The 24,803-nt window shown below is 40.2% G+C and overlaps 1 protein-coding gene and 1 long non-coding RNA gene across 4 annotated transcripts; one reads left to right on the top strand and one right to left on the bottom strand.

The window, feature by feature from the left end:
• On the top strand, nucleotides 1-23,377 carry LOC137165419 (uncharacterized). 3 transcript variants are annotated; one of them, XR_010923362.1, is made up of 6 exons: nucleotides 1-328; nucleotides 15,893-16,047; nucleotides 16,668-16,745; nucleotides 17,877-17,950; nucleotides 18,686-18,796; nucleotides 23,119-23,377. It is a non-coding gene; the product is annotated as an uncharacterized lncRNA (long non-coding RNA). The 3 variants fall into 3 exon arrangements; XR_010923363.1 differs by lacking the exon at nucleotides 15,893-16,047; XR_010923364.1 differs by lacking the exon at nucleotides 15,893-16,047 and having other exon boundaries at nucleotides 16,690-16,745.
• UBLCP1 (ubiquitin like domain containing CTD phosphatase 1) lies at nucleotides 9,412-24,716 on the bottom strand. Its single transcript, XM_067566679.1, has 11 exons — nucleotides 24,635-24,716; nucleotides 21,468-21,658; nucleotides 20,866-20,957; nucleotides 20,381-20,466; nucleotides 20,174-20,289; nucleotides 18,745-18,843; nucleotides 17,866-17,903; nucleotides 15,064-15,162; nucleotides 14,435-14,551; nucleotides 11,883-12,010; nucleotides 9,412-10,434 (listed from the first exon to the last, which is right to left on the bottom strand). Exons 2-11 carry the CDS (start codon nucleotides 21,619-21,621, stop codon nucleotides 10,407-10,409), a joined length of 957 nt encoding a protein of 318 aa, XP_067422780.1. The 5' UTR covers nucleotides 21,622-21,658; nucleotides 24,635-24,716; the 3' UTR covers nucleotides 9,412-10,406.
• Between the last annotated feature and the right edge of the window lie 87 nt (nucleotides 24,717-24,803).

Genomic DNA, 24,803 nt, shown 5'->3' on the forward strand with positions numbered 1-24,803 from the left:
TAGGGAAGGTGATGTTTTAGTAAGTGGTAGTGCTTCATGTGTTAGTTGAATGCTATGTAGCAGATGGTTGCTGATGTAATAGAGTAGTAGCAATGACTGTAGAGTAGGATTTGTTGAGTAATGATACAGACTAGATTTAAGCTAGCAGTGATAGGCTGGGACTGACTTATTCAGGTGGATTGAGTCAACATCATGGCTTGAGCAATCTTCAATGGACAGCAATGCACCAGAGAAGCTGGGAGAAGCACCCTTGTTTTGTACACAGCAATCTAGTGGAAGGGGCTATCTCCCCACTTTGCATCTGCCTGACAACTGCTGAGTTGGAGTTGTGAGTATGCCTGAAGTGGGTGGGGATTGTACTTTGAGTAAGAGTTTAAGGGTCCCAGCAAACCAGTGCATGAATAAAAGGTCCTGAGGACTGCACCAGATGGCACATAGGGAATTGGGCGGCTTTCCCTATTTTTAAAAAAAAGCTTATTTAGATATTGTGGTAACTCTGTATTTTAAGTAGCTGCATTTCATGATCCCAGAGATTCCAGAGACTCTGGTGCACGTTGGCTGAGGGCGGGGGACACTGTTAAAGGTGGTCAGGGTTTTACTCTTGCATTCCTAGAACTGGGGAGTGAATAAGGTGTTAATGGGAGCCCTGAGCTCAGTGTTGTATTTATTCTGAAATGAAGCCCTGGCTCTGACCTTAGACAGCATATTGAACACCACCCTGTTCACAGCTGTTAATGCCTGGCAAAAGGATTACAGCACCACAGGCCCAAACACTTAATGATGCCATAACACAACTAGATTTGGCAGAGCCACCAAAATCCTACAGCTCATGGCCCTGGCTGCTTACAACTTGACTGCCAAGTAGTGTTCACCAAGGGCCAAAATTTTGCTGTGTGTTGTGAGAGTGCAACCCCCAGGAACATCAATGGGGACTGCAAGCATATCATCAGGGGCAGAATTTGGCCTTCAGAGCCAAAATGATTTTGACATATGCATCCCTAAATGCCTCATGAACTCAGCATCTCATGGTTTAACCTTGATACTGCTGGTTTCCTCCCTCCATATTTTCCCTACCCACTGAGTAGCAGCAAGCCTCAGAACTGACTTCTGAGATGTCATGATCAGTTACTGTTTTATTACTAGAGTTGTCCTTTATTATCAATTAAGAGGACTTGGATTTCTATCATCTCTCAAAATCTAATTCACCCAACACTGATGTTTCCAAGCAAATGCACCTTGCCCGCGGCTTGCATTCTCTATACATAACATGATGTGTTAACTGTTAAGTCTGAGCACAGATGAGATCTGAAAGTTGCTGGTTGTGACCTTTCCTCCATAAATCTCTGGCTCTTCTATTATCTCTGGACACAAGCCATGCAATTCAGAATCTCAGCTCTACAGAAGCATTCCTGATTGGAGTTACACTGTGAGATTCTCAGCATATGCAGCTAGGCACATCTTTCAGTGTTTCTCAGAGAAATGGTTCAGAACTAATGGCACAGGTTTAGCTGGGAAGGTATTTTATAGCATGCTAAGGCTATAAATAGATGGGCTGGCAACTTAGCCTTGTTAGAAGTTGCTGTAACAAGCATAAAAATAACCTCTGCATTTACAGGCTTGTCATTTGCATCACTGCCACATGTTTTGCTGGTTCCCAGCACATTTAGGTCCGGGGTTTAAAACTCCATTCTTTTAAAATGTAAGGCAGGGAATGACTTTTTTTTTTTTTTAATTTTAAATCATATTCATTTTTGAAGCGTTTGATATGTAAAAATATTCCATCACGCAGCTGCTAAGACGGCAGGGAGACCAACCAAGTTTAAGGAATCATTTAAATGCAGTTTTTAAAAATCTCTCACCTTTCTAGAGACGGAGGCTTTTGCACGGTTTCAATGAGACGTTTGGTGCCTGTAATACTTTGAAAACTTGCTCGTTTTGGCCGCAATTCACGGACATGAAGGTTACTTACTTATAACTGAGGTTCTTTGAGATGGACTGTGCATAGTCCCACTCTTGGGACATGCCCTGCCCGGTGTCCATGGACTGCGCAGCTGTCTATGAGCAGTTTTTGTGTTTGTCTGATTTTCCCTGCCTTTGTCAGTTCACATCTTATAGCCACGGAGAAGTGGTCTAAATACCCCAGTGTGAGTGGGGGGGGGTCAGAACATCATGCTGCCTGAACGTAAGAACATCTCACTGCAATCTGCGAGGTACCTGTTGCGTGTGGATTTAAATATAACAGTACCCAGTGCCCAAAGGAAGCCCCATGTACAACTTATGCTGAAGACCTCGGCAGTTCTTTTCTGCAGTCCATTTCTGAAACAGTTAGCTCTTCATCATGGGCTTCCTCTTAATAAAGCCCCAGCTACACTGTAATGTCTTCTGTGTTCAGGAATAACGTGCAAAACTGCAGTCCCTTGCTGTGAGTAGAGCATAGCTCACACATGCAGTGCAGCTGGGATGGCACCGTGTTTTAACTGTGTTCCCAAGTCATGCTACAGGCTTGGGCCAAGATTTTCAGAAGTTACTAGTGATTTTTAAGAGCTTAATCTGAGATAACTTGAAGGTGCCTGAATTCTGGGCTGGTCCACTTTGCTTTCTGAACACCCTTCAAGAGGCCTCAGTTTGGGCAATGGAAAACCACTAGCCATTTTGCAAATCTTGGTTGGGGGCTTTAGTGTGGCCTTGGAATATTGCTGGAAAAGTGGCTTGACTCTAGACACGCTCGTGTTTTAACAGTGCTGCGGGAAGCTGCAATGCTTCAAGAGGGTCCCCTACCATAGTGGGAATTACAGACTAAGTTACTTTCTAATATATATATGCACCACAAAAACTTGTAGTGTTGTATTGGCATGACAGGTGCACTTAGGATGTCAAATGAACTCTCAGAAAAAAAAAAAACCCACCATTCCATTAAATGTTAATGATCCGCTTCTTTCCCTACACCCATTACACTGCACATATTAGTAGGAACATTATACAAGCCAAGAACAAGCATTCTTTGACTTGTTCCTGATCATTGTCCAAAAGAAAATGAATTGGTGCTGGAGCTGTGTGTTAGAGAGCGACCAGAAACCAGTAAATAATGACATGGCGGGGGTGGAGGAGACAGAGGGAGGAAACATGCCAAAGCCTGCAAAGGCTCCCAGGAATTAAATGCATCTCTCAGTGCTTGCAGTGAATCCAAGCAAGATCTGTGTGCTTTTAGAGCAGAACAAAAGGCATAAATATGCGTTAAAGAATGAAGCTCAGGGCTGCAAAAGGAAGATTGCCTGTATTTATATTGCTCACTTTCAGACAATCTGTTAGTCTGCCTTTTTCTGACAGTGCGTTTGATGGATGGCCGAGACCTGTAGTGATTTTCAGCAAGAAGAAGGCTAACTAGAGACACCACATCATTATGTAGCTAGGCGAAAGACCTGAGAAAGCAGGGCTGGTCCAGTAGCTAAGGCAGGAGGCCGGGAGGAAAGTGACTCTAGCGTTAATCCCAGATTCAACCACTGGCTTACTATATGATGTTGGTTGCTTCACTTCTTTGTACAGCACCTAACATAACAGGGCTCTGATCCCTCATTTGGCCTTTTAGGAACTAGTATAATACACTAGCAATAGTGAGCAATTCGCCTCATATTTCCAGCACAGGACTCCAGCCATCTGTATCATGCTAAATAATTTTTCTCCCATTTTGGTCTTTGCAACATTTAAATATTGGTGGGCTGCTAACTTTCCTCCCCTTGGGGTAGATCTACAAAGCTGCGGGGAGGAGCAATCGCCAGCTGGCATAGACGGAAAGGCACCATCTGTACTAGTGCAATGAGAATAGCAGCGTGACCATGGAGGGAGGGGCAGCGGCTTGGGCTAACAGTCTGAGTGTGTACCTAGGATCTCGGACAGGACTGTATTCGGACAGCGTCTCTCTGTTGGTACTTAGCATGCTCACTCACTCAGAGCTAGCCTGTGTACCTCTGCCAACGCTGGGCATTGCTTTGCCCAGCTGCGGTGTAGATATAACCCTGGCTGGCACTTAGCCAAGGTAATCATCATAGGCCAGTTTCCACTGGTGTAACTATCAGCTGCAGTGGATTTACGTCCGTGCTGCGTCTGGCCCATTTTTGGGGAGAGATTTTTCAGAGGCGCGAAGGGGAGCGAGGCAGTCAGCTCCTTCAGCTGTCCTTAGAGTTGTGCCTTTCAAAGTCTCCCCCCAATGCTGTGTTTAAATCAGTCCCTCCAGCTCCTTCATTATTTTTGTTGCCCTCCTCTGAGTTTCCTTCAAATGGCCACAAATGTTTCTCCATCGCTGTGCCACCCTCTTTGACTACCATGACTTCCATTAGAATTGAACCTGTGTCCTGGGGCAGAACTGAGCCCACTGGCTCTAACGCTTTTCAGAGGGCAACTTACGTAGTCAAGGCCTCCGTGGAAACAAGACACGATTGCTTTTCTCTGTGTAGTTCCACTTTGTGCTTTGATTTCTATCGGGAAACCGCACTTTAGAAGCAATCAAGGAGTTTAAAATCTAGTGTACTGTATACATGGATTTAGATTCTTGTGCTCAACTTGAAAATGCTTTGTTATAAAGTACAACACGTCTGAAAAATCTCTTGCTTCCTCTTCAGAAGAGGGAAATAGGTAATAAACTCACCAGCTCTTTATTATAGAAGTCAATGATTTTTTTTTTTTAATTGTAATCGCACCCCCTTGTGGTCATTTTACTCTGTAGTGTAACATAACCTGTTTTCCTTGTTGTTAGACCTAGTTATATTCTTAAGATCGCAAACGTCCCTGCTAATAAATGACATGGAAACACACAGTTTTTTTTAACCCATTGGTCGAGTGAGGCTGTAGTCATCAAGACTTGAGGTTCTGAGTCACTGCAGTGTCTTGCATGCTATTGAAAGGGCACATAAAATAGAAAGATATTTTAAAAATAAGGTGAATTAAGACTGAGAACATCAATAATTTACTGGTAAAAAATCCTTAAAAGAATGTTGTAGATTATATATTTTTAAAGTAAGTGTATGTAACCCTTACCGCCCACAAACTAAGATTTTAAGTTAAAATTTACAAGATTCATTGATTTCTTCTAGCCTTAAAATCTCTGTTCATCTAATCTGACCTACACAGACCATGTATGAAAGTTGAACATACCCCTAATCATTTGTGTTACCCTTCTCTGTGATTTTTCCAATTCTGATATATATTCTTTGAGATAGGGCGATCAGAACTGCACACAGTATTCAACGTGTGGGCACACCAGGGCTTTATATTGCGGCATTATGATGTTTTCTGTCTTAATGGATCCTAACTTGTTAGCTTTTTTGACTGCCCCTGCAGATTGAGCAGGTGTTTTCTGAGAGCTATACGTGATGACTCGAAGGTTTTTCTCAGCTAATTTAGAACCCATCATTTTGTACATATAATTGGTATTATTTTTTCCAGTGTGCATTACTTTGCACTCATCAACATTGACGTTCAGCTGCCATTTTGTTGCCCAGTCACCCAATTTAGTGAGATCCCTTTAATTCTTCATAGGCAGCTTTGGACTTAACTATCTTGAATATTTTAGCATCATTTACAAACTTTGCCGCATTTACCTCCTTTTCCAAATCATTTATGAATATGTTGAACAGCACAGGTCCCAGAACACATCCTTGGGGACCCCGCTATTTACCCCTCTCCATTGTGAAAACTGACCATTTATTCCTACCCTTTAATTCCTTTCTTTTAACCAATTACTGATCCAGGAGTGGACTTTCCCTCTTATCCCATGACAGCTTACTTTGCTTCAGAGCCATTGGTGAAGGACCTTGTCAAAGGCTTTCTGAAAATATAAGTACACTATATCCACTGATCACATGTCTGTTGGTACCCTCAAAGAATACAAATAGGTGGGTGAGGCATGATTTCCCTTTACAAAAGCCATGTCGACACTTCCCCAATATATCGTGTTCCTCTATGTATCTGATCATTCTGTTCTTTACTATACTTAAAACCAATTTGCCTGGTACTGAAGTTAGGTTTACCAGCCTGTAATTGCCAGGATCACCTCTGGAGCCTTTTTAAAAAATTGGTGTCACATGAACTTCCTCCAGACATCTGGGACAGAGGCTGATTTAAGCAGTAGGCTATACACCACAGTCAGTAGTTCTGCAATTTCATATTTGAGTTTCTTCAGAACACTTGGGTGAATACCATGTGGTCCTGATGCCTTATTACTGTTTATCGATTTGTTCCAAAACCTCCTCTAACGGCACCTCAATCTGGGACAGTTCATCAGATTTGTCACCTAAAAAGAATGGCTCAGGGCTGGGAATCTCCCTCACATCCTTAGCCATGAAGACCGATGCAAAGAATTCATTTTGTTTCTTTGCAATAGCCTTGTCTTCCCTGAGTGCTCCTTTAGCACCGTGATTGTCCAGTGGTTCCACTGACTGTTTGAGAGGCTGCCTGCTTCTGATGTACTTAAAATGGGGTGTTGCTGTTAGGTTTTTGTCTTTTGCTAGTTGCTCTTAATTCTTTTTTGGCTTGCCTAATTATACATTTACAGTAAACTTGTCAGTGTTTATGGCAACTTTCTATTTTCCTCAGTAGAATGAGACTTCCACTGTTTAAAGTTTGTCTTTTTTTTTTTGCTCTGCTGTTTAGCCACAGTGGCATATTTTTGGTCCTCTTACTGTTTTATTATTATTTGGGAGGTATACCTTTAGTTTGAGCCTCTATTAAGGAGTTTTTAAATAGATTCATATAAAATAATTAGATGTGTAGTCTATTATTATAGTGACTGCACCATAGCCAATTAAAGGATCACTATTTCAAAGCTTCCCATAACTTCAAGGTTTGTCATTAGGTATTTGTTTGATGGAAAATTCTGGGACACTTTGAATTTAAAAAACCCCAAACACCCTTTTATTAACTTGAAACAAATATCTGCATTTAACAGCTTTCTGGTCTACTTTCCTACAATTCATTTAGGGTTAGCACAAAGCCACAAGGAGCAGTTGACAGGAAACTTTATTTTCTGACAAGTCAGTGAGCTATGCTATAGTGTATTCATCTTAACGGCTCATTTGTGACTGCTGCCTTGACACTCGCTGCCATGGTTCTCTGGCAAAGCAGCCAAGCTCTTCAATATTCCGTTCACCATCATCGATCTCATCTGCCCCAGCACGTACCCGTCTCCTATTTCACACATGCACATTTCACCACAACAGTTGTTACAGCATCAACATTACGAGAATGTGGCTAATTCATTTCTGCTTTAGCAGAATGGAGGAATGAAAATTGTTAATGGCTATTAATAAAAAAGGGAATATTTCTAAATCAGCTGCAAGAAGTAAAAGTAAGTGTAAAACAGTGCATAAGTCACAATATGATTATCTATTTGGTTAATACTATCTTACCTTCAAAAATCCCGACGGATCCTGTACTATTCAGCATTTTCATTAATGACTTGGATAAGGGGTTTAGAGTACACTTAAAAATTTGCAGATGACTCCAAGCTGTGGGGGATTTCAAGCACTTTGGAGGACAGGACTAGAATTCAAAATGACATTGAATTTCTTTTGATTTCAGACCAAGTCTCCAATTTATCAAAGTACTTCACTTAGAAAAGAAAAAAATCAAATGCTCAATTACAAAATGGAGGATAATTGGCTAGGCAGTAGTACTGCAAAAAAGGATCTGGGAGTCACAGTGGATCACAAATTGACTCTGAACAATGTGATGCAGTTGCAAAAAAAGCTAATAAAATTCTGAGGAGTAGTAACAGGAGCATGGTATCTAAGATACGGGAGGTAATTGTCCCACTTTACTCAGCACTGCTGAGGCCTCAGGTGGAGTATTGCATTCAGTTTTGGGCACCCCTCTTTACGAAAGATGTGGACAAATTGCAGAGAGTCTAGAGGACATCAAAAAAAATGATCAAAGGTTCAGAAAACTTGACCTATGAAAAAAGGTTAAATAACTGGGCATATTTAGTCTTGAGAAAAGAAGACTGAGGGGCGGAGCTGATAAGTTTTCAAATAGGTTAAAGGGAGGGTGGTTGCTTGCCATCTCCGCTGAACGTAGGACAAGCAGCAATGGTCTTAATCTGCGGCATAGGAAAAACTTTCTAACTACAACAACAGTTAAGTACTGGAATAGGGTTACCAAGAGAGGCTGGAGGTTTTTAAGAGGAGGTTAGACAAATACGTGTCAGATATGGTCTAGAATAGATAAACTTGGTCTTGCCTCAGCATTGGGGGGGTGGGTTAGATGTCCTCTTGAGGTCCCTTCCATTTTTGTGATGCAGAGTGTAATGCTAATGAAACAAAATTGCTTTCTTGGACCTTAAAAAGGACTCTTGGTAAAGATACAAATATTAGATTTACCTATATATGGTTACAGCCTGACATTACATTTTTGCTTTACTGTTCTTGAATCCATACCACATTCTTACAAAAACAGTGGGAGGCAATGTATATGGAGTTTATAGCTTCAAATTCCAAAAAAACTCTTGACTGTGTCAGTGTTAACTAATACCCACAATTTAATTTATTGAAAGTTCACAGCTTTTGGTTTTGCTAAATCAAAAATATGTAGAGCATCCATTTTTTAAACCCAAGGTATGTATTACTAGCTGCCCCTATTATAATTAAGGTTGCAATTTTAATCCCATGTTCATCTTCCTGAATTCACCTTTTGTGCTGATATTTTCTTTTATTCATGCCCCACTGATTATTTTTGTTAATAATTTTGCTGAACTGTTTTTCAGCTTTTTTTTAATTGTAAGGGAGTATGCAGAATAATACTTTCCTGGCTTAGAGAGCCATGTTTGTTTTTTACATTGAGACTTGGTATGTAAATACTCAAGTTAGTGGTACATTTTTCTAAGTTTGGAAACCTAGTTTTAAAATAAGTTTATAGACACTTCAGTGCAAAACACAAGCAATAATCTAAACTGTATGCTTAGAACCTTATTCTGCAAACTGATTCATGCAGGCAGACCCGTTCATTTCAGTGGGACTCCATGTGAATACAAAGATGTGCCCTCGTGGATCTGAGGGCAGGACTGTGGCCTTAAAAGTACATGTACTGGGCATATGTGCGCAGGGAGATATGGGCCTGATCCAGTTCCCATTAAGATCCATGTGCGAGTTTGATTAGTCCTGAAATGCAGTGTCAAAGTTCATTAACCAGTAATGTCCGTTAGCCATGTACATATTTTTCTGAACCTGTTTTCTTTGACAATAAAATCCCAAACCCTTTCCTGCCAAAATCAGGGTAAATAGATGCAAAGGGTCTTCGTGTGATGCAATGGTAGGGTTACCTTAAAGAGGGCCCTTAAAAATTGTTTAAGATCACTATGGGGAAGGAGAAGAGAGATCCTTGTTAAGAAAAATGTATGACAACATAGGACACATGTAACCAATATGTTAAGAAAAAGGTATTTATTATTTACACAACTGCTATAGTTCCTTAAGAACAATATATACCATCTTTATTTGAAGGGGTCGGTCTTCTTTCAAATACAAGAACTGCATAATGCAGGACTGTCAGTAATGCAAAACAGCAGTCACATCACACTTCTATAGTGTAGGCTCAAGCAGCGCAAGTAAATGATATTTTAAAAACAGTATGGCTGAATATTGTAATTGAAACACAGTGTTTGCACTTTGACAAGATTAACTAGAACAGAACAAGGGTTTTTGTTCATGCTTTAGTAGGAATGTGGCGCTCTCATTTGAGGTTTAAACCTTTTATCTGGTTAGGAGAATATTTTTCTTCAGGGCAGACTGCTTTTCACTTAAACAAGGTTGGATTTCTCTCCCTCTGTAATTTTCTGTCTTTTATATTCCAGTAATTCACTGCTTTATAGTACAAATCTGCACACTAGGCCTTAGAAGTGGTACTTTCCAATCTTAATCTGTCTTGCACAAAGAAACACTGACATACTAATATACACCAAACTTAGACAGCTTGTATTTTATAGTCTTAAATAGTAGAATGGGAGAGGGAGACTGTTTCTAAGACAGAGGAGAAAGAGGACTGATATATTTCATAGAACGCCAAGACTGGCTCCTTACTCAACCTTTTTGGTCTAAAACAAAATATTTTTTCCGGTTTCAGAATGATGTTGCTCTTTAATTGTTATGGTGTATTATGGCAGCAATGAAGGAGAAAGTATTTTAAATAATAACACCAGAAATGAATGCAAGAAAAAGCAGCTGGCTTATTTTTCTCCCTTTGAGCTTATTGCTGTGATCTTAAAAAGAAAAAAATTAGAACAAACCAACTGGAAGACCAGGTATAAGCAGTCATTCTGGTGTTTGATTCAGTGTCCAGCACTATTGTACTCTAGCAGAAAAGCAAGGCAAGGTCCAAAGATCATGTTTCCTTCAGTTCAGTGCCACAAGAATTTATTAAAGCTATTGTCCTTGCTTCTTTGAAAGGTACCTGAAACAAACAAAACAAATAATTAATTAAAACAAAATAGGAAGGACGGAGAATAATGTTAGTACACTTGAGCTCTTTTATAACAGACTGTATGACTCTGCTTAAGAACCAATATGCTTTAGAAAGACTTATTACAAATGAAATGATTCAAGACATATGACCATTTATATGCTGGGTGACAGAAAGGTGGTAATTATAGAGGCAGCTTTCAAGGTTTCACCATCCTTTCCCTCTGTGAAAAGTAGATTTCCTACAATCCAACACAGACATGGTTATTATTTTTGAAAGTAACATCACTAAATATACAAACATGTTTAACTCTAATTTAAATTAATCTTTAAATTCTTTTGGTCTAAAAAAATCTGTTAGTAGTCCGACAAATTCTGAAGAAAGATGCTTTTAAAGATTAAGGTTTTGATGACTATTCATTAGAAAATAAGGCCATTCATTTTTTCCACTTTTCTGGTTCTCTTCTTACTACAGTTGGGAGAGGTCAAGCACTGTGGGAACACCAAAATTTCTACAATCTCTATTAAAAACACCTTCTCACTGGCTTTCACAGCAGAGAATTCCAAAGAGCTAATTTAAAATAAGCTTGGCATTTGGCCCTCTATTCTAAGCAGTATAAAGCACTAGTAAATTAAGATTTACAACAAACTTCCAGAGCTCTTCTTACTGCGACAAGCAAACACTTCCACAATAACATGTTGCCTACATTTATTTATTCCATGGTGTTGCAAGCTCCTCTCAAAGCTCAGGGCACTTGTATAAACATTATGAGGAAGACTTTCAAAAGCACAAATGGGAGTGAGATGCCCAACTTCCCACTGACTTTCAATGGGAGTTAGGTGCTTACCTTCCTTTTAAAATCTCCCCGCAAAATATAAAGGATATAGCCTTAATAAAACACTTTACTGCCTAAACCTGCTGCAGAGCATAACCCCTCAGTATAGCATAGATCCTGGTTAACAATTATGAACCTCATTATACACAGCACTCCACATTCAACCACCTCAAACCCTTCAATCAGACCTTCTGAAAAAAGCCTTGTAATATGCCCTGAAGCTCAACAAAGTTAGGCTCTGTCAGACTGGGGATGGGAAGAGAAGGACTTCCAGTGTCCAGGACCTCTCCTGGAGAACACCCTAACCGCAGCCCTTCATTCCACACTGTAGAACAGTTAGGTTATACACTTCCACTGACTACAAGTGCTGTTGTATCACACAGGGCGAGAGGTGCTCACCCAAACCGTCGGGTCCTAAAACATTTAGGATGTTAAGTCATAAATCAAAGCCTTAAGTGCCAACCAAAATCTAGAAACCCATCCCATCTCAAGTTGAAGTGTGTGTAGTAGTACAGTCTTTCCTTCCAGGTCATTTTAAAGCATGATATAGTATTGGGGAGAATGGGGGGAAATGGGGGAGGGGAAAACTTGTTATAGTCCTTACCTTTCCCAGTGTTTGTGATTCAGTTCCAAAAAATCATCTAATTTTGCTATTTCTTTGAGGTACTGAGTAAGCTTTAAAAGCTCCTTGTCTTTATCCCGATTTAAATGTGCTTTCATAAAGGGCCTTATCTATTGAGAGACAGAGAATGAAATATAAACATTTGCCTAAAATAAACACAACATTTCTAATTCTCTAACATTTGGTTATTTGTGAAGCAGGTGCATTTTTATTATTTGTGAGGTAGGTATACTGTGCAGAGTAAGTTAGGTATTCTGGCCACTCATTTACTTAAGAGAAATCCCAGAAAAGTCTATGCAAAAATAATCTGTATATGAATTATACCAACCAACTCTTTTCCAGCATTATACAGAACAGGGCACTTCATAGGCTTTTAGCTCTTCAGAGCTAGGCCAGATCTCATCCTTCATGAAAATGCCCCACTGTTTCATCCAACTAGAAAAGAAATTTCTTGCTCTCTCATTCTGCAGCCAGGAGCTGAGAAGGATACTCTTCATAATTACTTTCCTGCTAGTTAGTTCATACATACCAGCAATCTGAAGCTCAGTTCACTAAACTCTTACATTATGTGGAATGCATACTGTACTTAGAATCTGGAAGCCTGGATGGCCAGAACGGAGACAAGTTTCTGTAGAAAGCTTTCTACCTCAGAGATAGGAAGCCCCTTATCTACCCATAACAGAATACTACTATTACTGTTCTGTTCTCAGTCTGTCCCTACTGCCATCTCAACAGAAGTTACAAAATTATAGCAAGAACATGAGGACTTGTTCAGGTATTTTCCAGTCCCAGGTCAATCTGCTGCTGTTCTAGCTTGAAGATGCCAATTAAGGGTTCCCTGACTTGGGTTATTTGACTTCTGAGTTAAAGGGACACAGTCAATCAACTAACACACACAAATTAATGAAGCTCCAGGTATTGCATCTTTCCCAAATTCCCCTGCCATTTTGTGGCATTACAATCACATTTCCCCATCAGCCTCCTCTCCCTGCCAAAGGGAGGGAAAACAAAGTAAAAAATGATTACACACAAAGTATCATTAAATGCATAAAATAAAACTGAAAAGTAAGTTTGTGTGTGACCCTTAGCACAGTAATCACTAGTGTTACTTGTAACAAGAGAAGGTTTAAAAAAAATTAAATGATTTTGTGTTGACTGTGGCCCTTTAAAGGAGCTGTGAAACTCAACCCATATCTCACTATCTACTTATATCATAAGCTTTTGGACAATCAGTGAAACCCAAGTGGAGTGGCTGATGAAATTCTTTTGCCTCAGGTTGAAAATCTGATCTTGAGTCCCACTCCTCCAACATCCTTCCTCAACAGCCACCTCCAATTTGTCTTGCTGTCAATATAATCCGAGCTGTAACACATTTGTGCTGTACCCCCATTAATAAGTAATGATACTGTTCTGTCAGTCTTGCACTTCATCAAGTCTCCCTCTTGTCAGACTGAACATTCAAGTGATTTGCACTGGTCTGTCACAATTTCTAATACATGTATTAGATGCAAGAGCAGTTTTCAGCTCCTTGAACTTTGTGGCATTATCTCAACAAGATGTCTCTTCCAACATGAACAATTTACTAAGGTGACATCTTCACTGGAAAAAAAGGCTTTTAATATAGTTTTGCTGACAATTGCTTTAGTCTTGGTATACATTATACCTGTGCCTCATTTTAGCCACTCACCATTCTCCCATGCTGCTTTACTTAATAGCATCTTGCCATACACTTCTCTTTGGATTCTGCCCTGCAGTAATATCATTTGGCAATCCCCTCACAGAAAGAGCGCTGATAATCTTCTGCTTCCCAAAACAGTGCACATTTCTTATTGAAGATTTCATGCAATTTCACCAATTGCTGCATTCCATCTTAGTTGTTTGTATGCAAACAACATCTCAGAGTCCTATTCTTTAGACTGACAAGATTTTTTTTTCCTCACAGACAACACTGCAGTTTAACCCATTATCAGAGATTCAAGCTGTGTTCTTTCTATTCAGTAAATCAACACCAATAATGAGGAGTCTAGAAACAGAAGTTAGTTGGTAATTTTGTTATATATGGTAACTTGCATTTCTGCAGTATCACTGACTTCATAGGAGCAGGACCTTTTTCTATGTTGCCATACTACTGATAAAGTACAGTAACAAGGTGTTTTATAAGGTTATTTTCTGACCATTAAGAACACTTCTGAGATTGTCATTTATCCTATGGCTGTGGCTTTAGGCACTACTACAATTTAAGTGTACTATATATATGCACAAATTATATAATAATTTTAGTCTTCCTTCTTCAATTTTTTACTTTGACAGTGAATCAAACACAATACTGAGTTACATCTTCATTACTACTGAAAAGGGACTAACTAGTCCAAATAGTCGTTCTTTGTATTAAACAATCAAACATACACTGTTTTTTGTTGATCAACAACTCAGGAGTTTAAAAACACAGCAAAGAAATATAGAAAGCAGCTATAAGAAGTCAATTATTTACTTTCATTTGTTGCTGCTTTTCTAATAATTTCATTTAAAGGTACCTTTAGTCCATTTTGTGGGTTCATTAGAAAGTTTCGCCCAATATCATCAAACATGATAGTATTTTTCTTGCTGTAAAACTCTGAAAATTTGCCCCATATAACACCAAGAGGCTTCACCTGCAAATATAAGTGTGTAAGAGTTACCTAAAGTAAAACACGTGATGTAAAGATTGCAAGCAATGTGGAAATTATGATCAGCACTGCAACTTTACTGCACTTTTCACTTGTATCCTTCTGCTGAAGAATTAGCAGGTCTGCAGTCTGTCTTCAATATAGTGCTTCAAAATTACTCATTAAATGAGTATCAGTAATTTCAGCAGATTCAATATAGCCACCACCATGACACGACTTATGACACAAATGAATGTTCTCCCAATAGCCCTATTTATTATTTTGTTAGTCACATTATCCATTAAAACCAAAGAACCACTGTAAATTCAAAATGCTCCAGCGAGATTGTACTTCCCAGTGAAGCCCTACCTGTATGTCAGTTGGTTTTTAGGGTTTTCTTATGTGAAAGCCCCAACACAAACAAACAAGGGGGTTCCAATCAGAAGCTATTTTAAAAGAAAATGTTACTGTTTAAAAGGAGGCAAACCATCAATCTAGGAAATGCAAATGATTCCTACATCTATTAGTCCTCTTCTTGGAGTGTGCACCGTTATCATGGCAGCACTGTCCAACATGAAGGTGATCTTGTAGTTTGCATTTGTACTCACTCCCAGCTCCTGGATAACAAAGAGATTAATAATTGACATTTCAGATTGAGAGTTTTACTGCCATAGGTTAGAAACTTTGATTGTTCATCCTCAGCAGCTCACCCCTTCACAAATAGGATGTATTACTGAGACATGCTAAAGCGAGGTGTCTGCTCTTCTATCCAAGGAGAATAAAATACAGAATTCTAACAGAAAAAGCTGACCCAAGTGTATTTTTTGCAGTTCCTAGAGTCAAACTTAATAACAAAGTATCAACAATGAGCAGAGAAGGGGCAATCTCCTTCAAAATTTCTAGATATTTTAGATCCCTGTTCAGTGTCTAGATCTAAGGGTGTAACAAATAGTGCATGTTTTCCTTTCTTCTATTTGCTCCTGTTACAAGTTATAGCTAGGCCCAAAGAAAAATGATAGTAGTCAGTCAAATTATGGGATAACAGAAGGGTTAGTGCCTAATGGAAGAATCAGCTTTGTGACAGATGTGGCTCACCATTTATAGGCCTGGCCACTCCTTGAAATAAGGGGTGCACAAACAACGTAGATAATTTATGGAAAATAATCTGCGTAAATGAGACTGCATCATTTCCATTTAAAATTCTTTCTAAAACTATCATGGTACCACTAAACTTTGCAGAAGTGCTATAATGTAAGTTTTATATTGCTGACTATTACTCTGTTGCACATACCAAAATTAAAATTCAGAGCCATGCACCAAGTAATCAGAAACCATCCACTGCACCAGCTTTCCTACAGATATCCAGCCTACATCTGAACGACTTGCTGTTATGTACAAAGTGAATCTTCTTACAAATGAAGAGCACTCTACATGGATCTGTGTTGTTGCGATACCAAAGTGAAATGCTAAACAGCATCTGAATTCCATTTTATATGTGCATGGTAAGAATAAAACTAAGCAGAGTTACTCTGCCTCACTTTTGTTGCGGCTGTCTTTACCTCTGAGGAAAGTAACAGGGGGTGGTGGCCCCTTAGAGACAGTTCCAGCACATTTTTCTGTTTCAGCCCTTTAAGACCAGGTACTTTGGGGGTTGTTGTTCCCAAATGGAGGATGCAAACTGTAGGCTAGAAGCAACATAAGCTATGGAACGGGACAACAATACAAGAGTTGTCTTTTGCTCAGTTTAGAGAGAGAAGCAGCAAACTGCTACTGGTGGGACTCTCAAGTGACCAAGATTGAGGCCTGGACCACTGTGGAGCTACCAGCAGAGGAAGAAGCCAGGAAGGGCTGAGAAGAAGGCCTGAGTGTGAAGCAGCTACAGCTGAGTTTGGAGCAAATGGCTGCTTCACTGTACAGGACTACCTGGAGCTCTTGGTTAGGAGGAGGTCACCCAGGCTTCTCTGAAGCGCTGAGGTGGCACCAAGAGGTAGTCTGGTTATATCATTGCAATCAAAGGAAAGATTGTTGCATGTATCCTAGAGAGTGGGCTATGGTCAAAGGAAGGTAAATTGTTGGTTTTCTGGATTTCTTATTTCATTGGACTTCTCTTTACCTATGACAGGATTTTTGTTGGTTTTATCCAGAGTGCTAACCAGCCAAAGAGGGGAAACTGAGGCAGCAGCCACACTTCATGTGAGTGGTAAGCAACCCTTTCATAAGGATATTTAATCACATACCCACATTGGGTTGAAACCATGTTTTAGTACCACAGTAAACTGAAGTTGAAGCTCTCTGAAATTTCCTTCAGAATCAATGCTAGCCAGTAAAAAAATAAAGAGCAGGAAAGTCTGACAGACCAATTTATTATAGTGGGGTTCATCTTTAGAGTTAAGGATGTGTAATGTTTACCATTCTCTCCCTAATTTCACTCATTCATAACTCAACGTTTTCATATTTTGGACTGAAGTTCTCTATCATTGATCTCTACCCAAAAGGTGATTTTTTTAAAAGATCATCACTATTCAGAGCATAAACAAAGTGGAAAATATACTTTCCCTCATTAAAAACATTGAAAAAATGGAAGCCCCATAGCGAAAATGGCAGAAGTACAAACGGTATAAATTTGGAACTGAAATTGGTTTTAATTTGAATGAGTTTTGAGAATTTGAAAATTACATCCCAAGCATGCAGCAATTTTTACTACGCTCACTAGGTGGACAGCTAAGGCTAGCTGCAAATATGTTCACAGCTCAGTCAGCAGCTAATCGCCTGGTTTGCTTAAATCAGTAAAGAAGTGGATCTGAAAGAAGGACTCTTATAGACTTTGTAAGAGGCACAGCAGGGAGCAGAGCTCCACAGTTGGGGAAGGTGCAAGGAAAGCATCAGAGGGGCTCCCTCCTGCTGGACCTCTAGGATGCTACCTGCATATCTATGGTCATTTTTTAAAAACTGCATTACATTTATGGAATAGTATGTGATATTATAATTAGATTCTATATACAAGTGACAGAGCAAAAACTGCATGACCAATCTAAACCCGAGCATCTTCTGGCTTAAATTGTTTAGCAGTGCAAATTTAACACTTGCTGCAGTGAAACTGTGTGGAATTCTAAGTTTAGGATTATTCTCAGTTTCGTGAAGGAGACAGTTTTCAAAACTTTGAATTTCTAGAAAACCCAAACAACTTTTGATCTCTCTTCACAAACTCCAATTGCTAGTATTGCTATATATACTGCTGAACAGTCTGATTAAAGGTTACAAAAGCATATATCTACCATATACTGACAAAGAAACAAATGATATTTCTAAACATAACTTACTTTCATTTTAGCTTCAATCCACTTCATATTAGTAGCAGCTAAAACAAGGAGAGGAAGGAAAAGAATACTTTATCAAGATGAAGAGGTAAAGTTTCCATTCTCTTGAACTATCAGACTTGCCTGCTTGGTATAAACTGAACTTTTTTCATTACATCACCCCTCCATCATTGCCCTCAAGTTAGTTTCAACTAAATATTTTACACAGAAAACAAATTAAGTCCTTTGATTTTGAAAAATGTAACAATAGATCAAATGCTGCATGCACTTTAAAAGACAGACTAGTCAAGATAAATTAACCCTAATCATGTTACTGCAAAATAGCTAGATAAAAAAAATTAGACTCTAGTTCAGCTAGAGACAAACCTCAGCCTGCTAGAAGACAGGAATCAAACTAGTCTGTTGGGGCAGATTAGTGACCTCCCCATAAAAATGGTGAGTTTTGCTTGTTTCCTGCTCCACTCTGCTGACAGGTACTCTTTATCTGCTGTCTGGTTTGGGATATTTGCACATCATCAACAAGTGCATGTATGTTCTTCATACAGCTTAATCCTTTCAATTACTTGTTCATCTGTATAAATTAATATTCAATGTAATTTTATACTATGTTCATTTCTACACTATATTCACTTATTTGCATAGGCAGTATACTGTGTTTAGCCACATGAGATCTATCATCTTTCTAAAGATAGATCTATTCACTACTGAGCATGAACCAACTACTCACTCCGGGAATAAATACATACAGCCAATGTTAAGGTGTTGCATTGGGTTTTATGATAAACAGCTAAAACTGCAATTACATTTAACATCTCTATTGCAGCATCCTACATGCCAAACAATTTACAAGAAGATCTTCATTTGGTAAAGAAAATAACTTACACCAGATTACAATATCATAATCTTCATACGCAGATGTCAGGAATTCATGAAGGTATGGCCTCATTAACTCTACCCCAGTTTCTGCACATGACCTATGGTCTGAGAAGAATACAAGCAATTCCTTATTACTTCAGCATATTGTTTGTTAAGCCTAACTCCTGTATGGGCTCCATCTATGAAACATCTTAACACTCCAAAAAACAATGAATATATTCTTGTAAGCCCTATCATACAAGGTAGTAGTATCCCCAGACAGGGAATTAAAGCAGAGAAACACTAGCTTGCCCAAGCCTCTTAGGAAGTCTGTGGTAGAGTCAAATATTTATCCTAGGTTCCTCCAGACCAAAGTCCAGTTAACTATAAAACCATTTTTCCTACCTTATTTCAAAAGGCTATATTAGTGACTATGTTTATGCCTTATTTATTCTTACTGTCAAACACAAACATAATAGTTTGTCTTCATTAGAAAATGGCTTCCTGTGAAACTCTCCTTAGTAATATCACCTTCAACTCATGCTCTTACTAATGACTTGAATTCTGATCCCAGAGCCCAAGATATCACACCCGCACGCACACTTTTTTTTTTTTGGGCGGGGGGGGAGGGGGGAAAGAGTTGGTTAAGGTTATTAAGTTTGACTCTAAATGCCCCCATATCCCAGTACAGTCTGTGAAGCCATAAGAAAATTCTGCTCGTTCAAAGAAACCATTTTGGTAGTTTTTATATGCAATGTATTATGGATGGGTATTTCATAGCTCCCTGAGAATCAATGTTGAACTAATCTCCTCCCCCCAAAAAGAGAAACCTTATCTACAGGTTGACTTAATCATTCTATAAGTTTTTTTCTCCTTTCCTGCCACATCAATGCCTGGGATAGAATACATAAGGAAAGTGATTAGGATACAAGTTTAAACTCTTTTTAAAAACTTTTCTTTGCATTCCTGTGTAGCAAATCTATGTCCTGCTGCTTTAAATCAACAGTATTCAATTATGCTAAAGCACAAAGCTATTTTAAAAATAGTAGCAGTGCAAACCAAAAAGTACAAGACAGCAATATAATGATACAAGCAGAAGTTAAGTGTGACTTATAAGGGGGGGAAAAAACCTATCAAAGGCTGACTTAGGGCAAGTGTACACACTAGAAGCGCTACATCGGTGCAGCAAGCGCATCTAGTAAAGACACTCTATGCCAACAGGACAGCACTCTCCTGTCAGCATAATCACCCTGTGAAAGGCAGAAGCTATGTTGGCGGGAGAGTGTCTCCTGCCAACATAGCTCCAGTGTGGACAGCGTATAAGGTCACTGTAACTTGCGTCTTTTTCACACCCCTGAGTGACATAAATTAGATTGACTTAAACAGTAGTGTAGACCTGCCCATAGTAATTAGTGAACAGAATAACTTCTTAAAAAAATTAAGTTTTATAACTTACCAAACAGTGTGTAATCAACATCTAATACCAATAGCTTTTTCCCTTCCCTAGGAGGATTCAGAATTTCCACTTTGTACTCTTTAACTCTGCGGGAAATTTTTAGTAGGTTTTCTTCCCTAATACAACAGTACAAACAATTATAGTTAACATGTGCGGGTTGAACAGTCAGCAACACTACAATCTTTTCTTAAAATGGCTACAACACACCTATTTTCTACTTCAACAACTTCCTCTTCAATATCAAAATCATTGACCACATCATCATTGTCAGGGGGTGGTCCGAGGACATCCTCCTACAGGAATGAAAAAAAATACAACAGCATTAAAAAAAAACACTGGATCTCAGGATTTTGTTACAACACATTAATTGGTTTTATCTTTTTCTTGTAATCTATATGCTTTTCACTTTAAAAATGGCACAATTAGTGAAACATTTGATATGCTTTTATCATCTCTCAAAGAACTTATATTTAAGACTGATCACTACAGCAATTATAACGTGCAAATCTATTACAGTTATACAGGCAAGCTCACTTTATGTACAAGGCAGCAGCAGCAAAGATGGTATGGTGCTACTATTCTTACACTAACTTGTCTCTGGAATACTAGAATCTCAGTCAGAATTAGGAAACATATGCCAAAGTGCAGTTCATAATTTTACAGAAACAAATGGGCAAAAAGAAAATGTTTACCAAACTCTCTTCACGAGTTCCCATCATCATGATTTTAGTATTTGGTTTCAGTTTGAGAGCTCCGAGCTTAACATCATTGTCTGCAGGTTTGCCTACAATACAAGCAGATCATTGTTTTCTCACTGAAGTTGAGGGATTCATTTGGTCTAAGATGACAGAGCCATACTAAATACCATGCCACTGGAGCCTCAGTGACCCTATGTCACTAACATGTTCAAGGATAGACTATTGTAAACCTGTATTAAATGACAAGCTAAAATAAAAAATGACTTGTATTACAATACCACTTAGAATCTCCAATCAAGACAGGGGCTTCATTATCCCAGGTACTATATATAAAGTCCCTGTCGCACTTAGTTTACTTTTTTTTAAACTTTAATTTGCAGAAGTTTCACATCAGTCTTTAAAAACAGGCATGATGTACCAATGCTAAGCAACATCCAATGATGTGTGACATCCCTGCGAACACACCCATCCAAAATTCATAGCCATCAGTGTTGGGAGGAGAGAACTCCACTGATGTATACACCTTGGACACATAAAAGCAGGTTCTTCCTCTGATGAACTAGGCATCTCCACAAATAACTAATGTGAAGAATTACCTTTCATTTTAAGTCCAAGCAGCTTTTGGCGCTCTGGTAGTACTCCTGTAAGGCCTTTGAGAGATTGTTTGAGATCTAACACTGTATCATCTTCTGATAATGAAGTTATAGAATATTCCTGTCCACCCCATTTTATTATAAGAGACAGAGACATCCTTGAAGCATATGTTCAGTATTACTGCCAGCTATACCTGCATGGAGGGAAGGGAGAAAGAGATGGTCATATTAATAAAAATACAGAACTGAGAAGGGCAGTTAATTGGAAGGCAAGTAGATTACGCTTACAGTATTTTTAAGAATGCAGTATTTAGGCAGTTTGTTTAAAATTGTTCATTTTATATGAACTGCAGCATTTATGACAAGTAATTTTAAAATTGAGGGAGAAAGTGCAGAGCTAAAACTGAAGCTTGTGGTTACATTTGTATTGCATTTAGCAGTGCTGCATTCATTATTGTGCTTCTACCATATGCTCATCCAATGCACATCCAGTGCTAGTAGCACCACACAATAGTAAAGCAGCATCATAATGATAATTGACTGCAAATCGCAACTGCACTATGGAACTATTAAGCAATGAGACTGTCAGAGTGTGAGCTCTACGCATGTAATTAGGAAACAACGACTCCATAGACAAATACTTCTAATCTTGACAGTTAAATTTAAGCATTAGCCTTCCCTACTCATTTACGCCATTACAGATGTGTAATACATGCAATACAACACACTCCAGGGCATATTTTATTGTGTCAGTATCAAAGTAGGTGTGTGAAAAAAAGCCAAAACACATGCCCACACAATGCAATTAAACTATAACAAGTATACTTTACCTTATAGCTCACTCAGAACAACCCTATCTTAATTTACATAGCATCATTCATCCAAACTATATCCAAAACAGTTTACAGTTAAGTCACATACAGTCACAGACACAAATAGCAGAGGGAGAGAGATGTTTAGTAGTATAGAGAAGGGAGGAAAACATGTTTTCTATTGAGATTTGCAAATGAGTGGAGAATCAGTGAGGTACAAGGACAAAAGAAGGTTGTTCCAGATTAGCAGAAGGGGCAGAGGACCAGTGGTGAGATTGTCCAAAGGGACAAACAGAAGGCTGGCATTAGGAAGTGGAAAGAGCTGAGCATATCTACAGCAAGTGCATGGAAATGTTTAAAAATAATTAGTAAGGAAAGTTGGAATTACAGACAAAAGAAATTGTCAGATGCTTTGAATCTGATTTTTTCCCCACTTGATGCTCTCTCCAGTTTTTTTTACCTCAGAATTACCTGGGTCTCAGCCATAGTAGTACTCACCACCCTCTAGACTATATTTGGCACAGAGAAGTATCTGTTCAATGACAGCAGTCAAAATAGATGAGGAAGACGGAAGGCTAGGTAGAGCCTGCTTGCTGAGGACACCACAGTCTATACCTCTTCATGTGCACTCCTAACTGCCCCACATACACATTAAACAGGAGAGGTGATAGAATAAAACCCTGCAGAAACCCATATTGTTTTTTAAAAATTCCTTCAATAATATCCTGTATGGTCACTCAAAAAGGATTATTATTATTTGTATTGGAGTAGAACTTAGAGATCTCTCACATCCCAGCCCTGTGCCTAAAATAAAAGATCATCCTTCCTCTCTTGTATTCCAGCAAGAAAAGATGGTTGTCTGAGTGGCTGTACACCACCTTCAGGAGACTAGTATCAAAAGCAGGTAACAGATCAGAATTAACTTCATTCACTGCCAAGAGATCATCAATCATCAGACTCAACCGGCTCTCTCTAACATGCCCAGGACGGGCCTAAAAGGAAACTGACTTGGATCAAACACAGCAAAGGACTTCATGCACCGCTTAAGCTGCATCACAACTTCCTCAATAATTTTTAATTAAAAAAATTAAAATGATAAAATTGTAGCAGCAAGAAATTTTATTGGGCAAAGGTCTAGTAGTCATTTATTTAGGAGAAAAAGCTAACATCATGCTCTCCAGAAGTGGCCTCAACACTTTCCCATTAGTCTACACCAGCTGAGAGGCACAAGGCTCTAATTCAGAGATTGCTGTCTGCATGTCACCCAGCACCCCCATAACTTCAGTGAGCAACATTGGTGGGAACTTGAACTCAGAAGACTTGCTTTTCTCTCCACTGAGGCAGACAGCTCTGTCCAAATTCAAAGGCTCTGAGCTAGAAAGTTAAGAGAGTGAGCACCTCCCTTTCACGAACACTCAGCTCTGCTAGTGGATGCAAACAGATTAACCAGCGGGTTCACCATCAAAAGTGATGCCAGTTTGAAGTTCAGATGTCAGGGTGGAGGTAAAGTGCTTTGCTTCTTGCACAGCTGCAAAAGTTGTGTTGGTCAAACTGCCACCGGGACCCCCATCACTAGGTCTCCATAATCTCCCTTTCATGTCATCTATCATGGGTCTTCTGTATCCCAGGGCTCTAAGGAGGAGTCCCGTCTCAGACCCCTATCTCAGATAGGGAGGACAAGAAATGAGGTCCTCATAGGGGCCAGGGGGCTGCTTGTAACTCGGCTTCTACAACCCAGGCTGGTGCCTGCTCTCATTTTTTGTTAACGCAACAGACACGTGCATGAGCAGGTCCATCCCATCCCACGGCCTAAAAACACGGGTCAGCCACTCTGTGTCCCCCCCCTCCCCCCGCACGCGGAGAGACCATCCCACCGCCCAGCGTGCCTCGCCCCCGCCCGTGTCCCCCCCGGGAACTGAGGTGCCTCTGAGGCGCGGGCGCGCATCTCGAACCGCCAACTTCACGTCCGCACAACAGCCCACGCGCCACAGGGGCCTCGCCCCCGCCTCCCCGCCCCCGCCACGGATCGCGTCACCCCCACCTCCTGGGCACCCCGCAGCCGCGGACAGACACCTCGTGGCTCTGGGGCTGCTCGCTGCCGTGCCGGCCCGGGCGATGGCTGGTGCCCGGCAACCAACGGCATACACGGGGGGAGAGGGGGGGACCTGCTGCACCCCCCCCCCCCGCCAGCTCGGCTGGGCCGACCCCGACCCACTCAGCCCAGCCTAGCCACGGCGCTGCCCCTCCCCCCGCCTAGCGCCGCGCCTGAGGAAGGAGCGCCCCCGCCCCCGCCGCGTCACCCCCCCCCCCACGGAGCGGTGGAGGGGGGGGGGAATCCCGGCCACCGCCCTCGCTCACCCTGGGCAACGGAACGGAACCGGCACTTTCCCGGGACTAGGCGCACCGGAAGCGGAACTTGTTACCGCCTCCTCGCCACCCGGAAGTAGAAGGGAGGAGGCGGAGTCAGGGACCCGGATGTAGATTGGCGGGAGAGTCTCAGAGAGACGGGAGCGGGGAGCTCTGCCGC

Source organism: Emydura macquarii, unplaced genomic scaffold, assembly GCF_026122565.2.
Source record: "Emydura macquarii macquarii isolate MOO-44397 ecotype Brisbane River unplaced genomic scaffold, CSIRO-AGI_Emac_v2 contig_2768, whole genome shotgun sequence".
In the NCBI taxonomy this organism is placed as follows: Eukaryota; Metazoa; Chordata; order Testudines; family Chelidae; genus Emydura; species Emydura macquarii.

What these genes read in the sequence shown, in the direction of transcription:
- UBLCP1 (XM_067566679.1), bottom strand. Translation starts at nt 21,621, where the DNA reads ATGTCTCTGTCTCTTATAATAAAATGGGGTGGACAGGAATATTCTATA. An exon ending in GCTTGGACTTAAAATGAAAG is followed by an intron (nt 20,958 to 21,467) that starts GTAATTCTTCAC and finishes CTTGTATTGTAG; the next exon opens with GCAAACCTGCAGACAATGAT. An exon ending in TTATGATATTGTAATCTGGT is followed by an intron (nt 17,904 to 18,744) that starts GTAAGTTATTTT and finishes TCCTTGTTTTAG; the next exon opens with CTGCTACTAATATGAAGTGG.